The following is a 7,535-nucleotide window of genomic DNA, read 5'->3' on the forward strand; positions in this document are numbered from 1 at the left end:
GATACTCTGTCTCGTACAAGGTGAGAGCCAGATGGACTGGCCCAATACGGATCATAGGAGAGCGGTTTTTAGGGAATCTTCTATGGCCGGTATTCATGTGCTTTTTTATGTTTCTATGTGGTTTGTTGCGGTTTTTGGTTCTTGGTTTTCTGTGTCTCTTTATCAATTTTTTTTTACTTTTTTACTTTTTTTTCATGTGTTTTTTACCGATTTTCTTTGGGGTTTTTCTTTTTCTTCTTTTAGATACATGTCAACCTCTTTCAATACATGTTTTACATTTTCGTATACACCCGTAACATTTTTTCATATATGTTGAACATTTTTCAAAAATGTGCTTCAAACTTTTTCAACTACACATTGAACATTTTTTCAATAGTATAAAACATTTTTTATATAACATGAACATTTTTTAAAATATATTTATTTTTTACATGTTGTGAACATATTTTAAATGCACGAACACTTTTTAAATGTCACGGTTTTTTAAATGGAACAAAACATTTTTTACATTGAATATTTTTTTAAATGTCACATCATTTTATCGAACATCTAAGATTTTTTAAATGCCATGTACATTTTTTAATGGTATGATACATTGTGTTAAACCTACAAAAGCATAATTTTACATTGTATAACATTTTTATAAAATTTTAGGAACATTTTCTGAAGTGCGTAATTTTTTTTCTAAATTATACGAATATTTTTTAAATTGTGAAAACATTTTTTAACGTGACAAAAACTTCTTCGAAACACGTGAATGCTTTGTAGATGTTATGAAGTTTTTCTTAATGCTATCAACATATTTGAAAAGTCATGCAATCATTAAAAGTTGAAATTTTAAAATATCTACATTTAATTTTGTTTTACCATAATAGAAAAGGACGAACAAACTACCCAAATGATAACGGCCACACGTGTGGCATGAAGCAATTTCGCCCACATGTTTTTTGATGGCAATTTTAGTTACAAGAGGATGGCAACTTTAGTTGTGAAGTATGACAAGTTTCTGTTTGGATGACAAGTTTCAGTTATTTTAGATTTTTTTTCTTTTTGAATGGCAATTTTAGTGTAAAAAACGTGTGAACGATGTTAGATCCCACAATCACCATCCAGGAAGGTTATCTCTAGTAGAGGGAATCATCTCCTCTCTCGAGTGTCAGAGCTTATTGGTCCAGTGTCAGGTGACTGGGATTCGAAGCTGGTAAACTAAACGTTTTGCAGTGTTGATGCTCAGAGAATTCTTGAAATCCCACTACCAGTATATGAAATGACATACTTTTTAGCTTGGAGTTCTACTAAAACAAGTGTGTTCACCATAAAATCAGCATATCATGCCGTCTGGGAGTCAAAGTTTAGCCACAATTCGCAGGGTACGCCATGTTCATCCTCACCAACACCTAGATGGGATTCGGTGTGGAGTTTGAGCTGCCCAACAAAGGTTAAAAAATTTGTCTGGAGAGCACTTCTTAGTGCTATTCCATGTCGTGCAATACTGGTTGATAGACATATCAAGATCAAGCCACATTGTCCAGTATGTAACCAAGGACTGGAGAGTATCTGCCATCTTCTATTTGAATGTCCAGTTGCGGTTTAGGTATGCAAACTCCTTGGAGTGATGGATGTGATACAGAAGGGATTAGAGATGAACACATGTGGGGAGGTTGTATTGGAATTTCTTCTTAGTCTACCGAACAATCATATCCATGTGCTAGGATTGCCGAAACTGCAAAAAACTATGGCTACATGTTGTTGGTTTTTGTGGTGGGAAAGGAGAAAAGTTACACACAGAGGTGATCCACAAACGGCTCCCCAGATCAACCTTGCTATACGATCCTTGGCAGAGAACTTCATTGCAGCGAACTCCTCAAGGCCAAAAGTTCATGTGGGAGGCTGGATGAAACCAAGGACTGGATATGTCAAGTTAAATGTAGATGCGAGTTTTGATCATGACTTACTTGAAGGTTCAGTAGGTGCTGTCATTAGAGACCACAACGACAAGTTCATAGCTGCCGCGAATGAAAAACTTGAAATTTGTTATGATGCCTTCACAGCAGAAGCATTGGCAATCAGATTTGGCCTAAATCTCGCTCGCACAACTGGATGTAGCAAAGTTGAAGTTAATTCAGATAATGTGGAGGTAATCTCAGCACTCAGAGAGGGCTACTCTTCTTCAATGGCCAGCGCGATATTTGATGATTGTTATTTGATGTCCTTAGATTTTAGTCATATTATTTTTGAGCATTGTTTTAGAGAGAACAATAAAGTAGCCCACAAATTAGCTAGACTAGCTAGATTCACTCCTCCTAATGTATGGATGGATGCAGCCCCGATGGCTGTCATCCCCCTCATTGTCTCATATGCTACAATTGTAGCTAATTAACAAAGAAGGTCTTTATAAAAAAAACATATGAACAATGTTACTACATGTCACACGTGTGGAAGTTATCGGCGTTCACAAACTAAAGTTGATGTAGCAACTAACGGCCCCAGTAGCGCGTCGCGTAGGACGCTCGGCCTCGCCGCGGGCGAGCTATAGACGCGCCGGGGTGGAGTGGGCAGGTCGATTATTTTGGCATAACCACGATCGAGTTATTTTACCATCGGCCCCACTATCATCATTCATCAGTCAATCATATCACCAGCTGCTCCTTTTACGGTTGGAGTGCCCTCGACGTGTTGATTCGTGAGTACTACTAGCTCCTAGATGACACGGATGCCCCGAATCGGATCACGCAAAGGCGTTCCCACATATGCGTAGCGCGGTTGCCAGCGCGCGGCACACAACAGGGGCAGAGGTTCCGGCCAGATAGTCTAGCGCTGTAGGCGAAGCTTCGCCTCCCCTCTGATTGGATCACTGGAAGCCTTGAGTGGAACCAAAGCCATTCCAGTCCCATTCCATTCACACCCCGCGCCCACGCCGGTCCAGAAAAGGGGAGATTTGGCACAAGTTCGGTTCTCAACTGAAAAATCTGCGACGACTGTGTATAAATAGACCCTAGCTCCGACCTGCTGTCGAGCGTAGAACGACAGCAGTTATCCACTTTATCAGGGATTTCATCAGCCGAGCATGGCGTCCTTCTCTGCCGCTCTCGTCGCGCTGCTGGTCGCCAGCTGCGCCGCGGCGGCCGCGGCCACGACGTTCGACGTCGGCGACGGGCACGGCTGGCAGACCGGCCTCGACTACACGACCTGGACGTCCGACAAGACGTTCGCGGTCGGCGACACGCTAGGTGAGATACTGAGATAGTAGCTCGCTACAAGTAGCTAGCCACTGATCATCACACGTAGGAGTATTATTTTATGTAATAGCACGTGTACGTACGCGTACATGTTGGCGAACTGACCGTTCCTGCGCAGTGTTCAACTACACGAGCAAGGCGCACACGGTGACGGAGGTGAACAAGAGCGGCTACGACGCCTGCTCGGGCGGCAACTCGCTGAGCAACGACGACAGCGGCGCCACCACCATCACGCTCACCACACCCGGCGTGCACTACTTCATCTGCGACGTCGCCGGCCACTGCGCCGGCGGCATGAAGCTCGCCGTCACCGTCACGGTCGCGGGGGGCTCCACGACGGGAGGTACGATCCCCGCCGGCGCCGCCGGGGCATCCCTCGTGCCGGCGATGAGCGCCATCGTTGTCGCCGCCGCCGCCGGGGCTCTGGTCCCGCTCGCGCTGTTCTGTTGAAGACCGTCGTCGACGTTGGTGGGTATGGTCAGGGCAGAGACGCTGCAGTTTGATTCGTGTGTACGGGTAATAAGTTCGCTGTGTTTTCTGCTACGTTTTCTGGCGCGCCACTCTTCACCATGTACGTGACGTGTTCGTTGGTTTGTGGTGCGGCCTGTGTGTGCCGCTGGAGTGTCCTCGTGATGCCTGAGCATTCATTGTGTGATGTGGGCAACTAAATTTTCTTCCTCTGATGCAAAGAAACCTCGAAAGTCATCTTCTGTTCAGCTGCTCCCGAGCTCATTTGAGCTCAGGATAAATAGTAAAATTCAAACAAAATGATTTTTTTTTGTTTGTGCAAACATTGATAAAAGTTTTACGTGCTTGCAAAATTTCATGTTGAACAGGCATTTTTGGAAGTTGTGGCAAAAAAACAAAATCAGCATTCCAAAATTCTTTCAAAAATAAACATTTTTGGAGCATCAATTTTTTTTGCCATGATTTCCAAAAATGTGATTTCAAGATGAAATTTTGTGAGAAGTTAAAACTTTTGTCAATGTTTGTATTTTTGAATTTGTTTTTATTTTTTGTAATTTTACTGTTCACCCGAGCTCAAATGAGCTCGGGCTCAGAAACTCCACCTCCGCTTAACCTAGCCTTTTGTGTGTAGCTTAGTTCCTTTTCTAGAAAAGCAGGAGTACATATTCTTCATCCTTCCAGAGTGTTGGGTGATGTGTCACGATGAGTAATAAAATCGGCTAAGAGGATGCGTTTTGTCAAGGTGAGAGCAATGTGAGCCGTCCACTTGCTTTCATAGGAGCAAGAAGGCCGAGGGGCAGGAACATGGTAAATAAAAATGGTCGGCCGGATCATGCATCTGTTGGTGGTTGAAAAGCTACTGTCCTGCTTTCATCTTGATGGTTATACAAATCTGGCAATCAGCAAAAGCTAAGAAAACGTTGACATCGAATTATACCGCACAAAGACAGAGCAGGCAGCTATAGAATTACTTGCCCTACCTCTGCAAAAAAAAAAGAATTACTTGTCCTAAACATCAATCCGCAAATAGGAAGCTCTCTTAAGAATGAGCAGAACAGAATACCTGGTGGATTTATTAATTTAAAGCCGGACGCGTCTAGCGTCTTCATTCCAAAAAAAATGAGCAGAACTCTCTTGAGTGCATGATGAGCCGATGCACAGTCTTACCAATGAATTCGAGTTCTCGTGGACTTGAATTTAGGATCAGTTTTTAGTGTCAAAACCTTTGTCGCGGTCCTTTTATTGTTGTCGCACAAAGCTTTCTTTATCACGCGACAATCTTCGTCGGGGTTTGTAAGGATCAGGAACCCCCTTCAACATTTCTATGAAATTACTCCATCTCTAGTGTAGCCTACTCTTCTTCAGGTTTGAAATGATGCAGAACAAGAAGGGAAAACAGTCAAATGACGTGAAAGTATGAGTAGGGTGCCTTTTTTTAGGGAAATGAGCAGTGTGCCTGTCTTTTCTCAATGGCTTGAATATTTAAAAACTGAGAACAGAATATTTGAAATATTTGCTAGTCAAGAAGCAAATGGGCTTAATATATTTTCAAAGCCCCAATTATCTGAGAGGAGGGCTTGAATATCGCAAGCCGGCTTCAAGCCCACCAGCTTAGACATCGGTAAGACTGACCTTGCCTAGAAAAAGGAAAATACTCCGTACTTACCTTTTTTTATGGCAGAGCCACGCACACACTTGCATTTAAAAAAAATGTGAATCACACTTCTGTATCTCAAAAGGGTAGCACCAGAAAATCCACATATGCGTGCTACATGTGTGCAAAAAAAGTGTGCCACATGTAGAACATACGCGTGGTACACCCAAGTACACAAAAATGCGACTTGCGTTTGACACCGTGCGGCTACAAGCTACCACCTCCGTCTCAAATTATAAGACGTCTTTAAGCCTAAGGTAATCGATGACAACTTGAGGCATAGATCATCACGCACTCGGCCGCCCTAGGATTAGCGCACAGCATTAGTGCTATATGACTCACTCAAAACCGCCCAGCCGAACACCGGATTCAGAAGAAGACGCGCCACCGCCAAAAGGCTAAAACTGAAAAGACGAAACCTCCCAAAAATCGCCAAAAGCAAAGGATAAAAAACGGCGCATATGAGATGGCTCAATAATCCCCACTCATGTGCAATAAACAGCGTGTAGCTTCGTCTCTTCTCAACAACAGTGACAATAATTGAGCCTGAAAGATTGGCATCTCTCCGCCTGACAAATGAAACAGTGAACTCTCTCACTCACCATGTACCCTAACGCTTCAGCTGAGCACCGTGGGAAAGCACAATCAGTCAAGCTAATCAAAGCGTTTTAAGAACGTAGTACCACGGACCTTTGATTTAATGGCCCCTTGCGCCCTTCATCACATCGCACCATATGGAGTGCACGTGACGGGCAGGAGGACCAGCCAGAGAGGAGAGACTTCCGCCGACCAGCAAAGCGGGCCCGAGCAACACGGCATACACGGCCAAATTGATAAGGGCCTCGTGGATTCGTAGAATTTTAAAATCGTAGAAATAGAAAAAAAATATAAAGTTGGAGTGGCATGCCCACTTGAAATCATAGAAATAAAAAAAAACATGAGATTAGCAATGAGTGTTTGATGCCATAAAAAACAAAAAAATATATAAAAAGAGGTCGGGGTGGATGTTAGATTTACTATAAAATGTAGTACAAAAGATTCCATGGAAAAAAATTCTATGAAATCTATATTTATATTTATACCTACTATTAAAGGAAATAGGTATTCTTGGTTTGGTTTAGCCCTTTTCGTTTGGTTTACACATACTAAGCGATCTAGGCCAGGTACTTGTATGTTGATGGGCTTTTTATGGGCTTTCATAGAGAGACCGCGAAAAATAATTAGATCAAAATAAATCAACATTGTGGGAGTTGAACACAAGACATACTGTCTATCTCTTAGATGTAACAAACAAAGACTTATGCACCTTTCATATTTACTAATCCCAACTCACTCTAAATATACGGGTGGCAGTCATCATGTTAAGGAGTTGATATTAAAACGGCCAAATTACAGAAAGGTTCATACATAAAAGGAAATTACAACCAAGCCCCTTTGCAACCCGACTACGCCGGCGTCGTGGACGAGCCGGTGACGTGTCGTTCGCCGCTGCTCGCTGACGCCTTGGATCGAAGCAGCCCCCGGGCGAAACGGGAAGTCTCCAATCAACGGTCCCTGAGGACCCACACCCATGGCCGTCGTCGTCGTCGCACCGCTCAACATCGCCTTCCTTCTCCAGACCTTCAACCGTCAGAATCGCCATCCCTCGATCTCCGGCACGGGGGAACCGTGCATGGCCGCTCCACCGAGCAGCGAGCACGAAGAAAGGAGTTGTTCCACCGCGGAGCTCCACCGGAACTATTAAAGGGAATAGGTATTCTTGGTTTGGTTTAGTCCTTTTCGTTTGGTTTACACACATTAAGCGATCTGGGCCAGGTACTTGTATGTTGATGGGCTTTTTATGGGCTTTTATAGAGAGACCGCGAAGAATAATTGGGTCAAAATAAATCAACATTGTGGGAGTTGAACACAAGACATCTTGTCTATCTCTTAGATGTAACAACCAAAGACTTATGCACCTTTCATATTTACTAATCCCAACTCACTCTAAATATACGGGTGGCAGTCATCATGTTTATTTTTTTGTGAGAAAAGGAGTTGATATTAAAACGGCCAAATTACAGAAAGGTCCACACATAAAAGGAAATTATAACCAAGCCCCTCTGCAACCCGACTACGCCGGCGTCGTGGATGAGCCGGTGACGTGCCGTTCGCCGCTGCTCGCTGACGCCTTG

The 7,535-nt window shown here is 43.5% G+C and overlaps 1 protein-coding gene across 1 annotated transcript; it reads left to right on the forward strand.

The window, feature by feature from the left end:
- Positions 1 to 3,030: 3,030 nt before the first annotated feature.
- On the forward strand, positions 3,031 to 3,949 carry LOC123107186 (blue copper protein). Its single transcript, XM_044529189.1, has 2 exons — positions 3,031 to 3,230; positions 3,358 to 3,949. Exons 1-2 carry the CDS (start codon positions 3,068 to 3,070, stop codon positions 3,687 to 3,689), a joined length of 495 nt encoding a protein of 164 aa, XP_044385124.1. The 5' UTR covers positions 3,031 to 3,067; the 3' UTR covers positions 3,690 to 3,949.
- The last annotated feature ends 3,586 nt before the right edge of the window (positions 3,950 to 7,535 follow it).

Source organism: Triticum aestivum, chromosome 5A (genome assembly GCF_018294505.1).
Source record: "Triticum aestivum cultivar Chinese Spring chromosome 5A, IWGSC CS RefSeq v2.1, whole genome shotgun sequence".
Lineage (NCBI taxonomy): Eukaryota > Viridiplantae > Streptophyta > Magnoliopsida > Poales > Poaceae > Triticum > Triticum aestivum.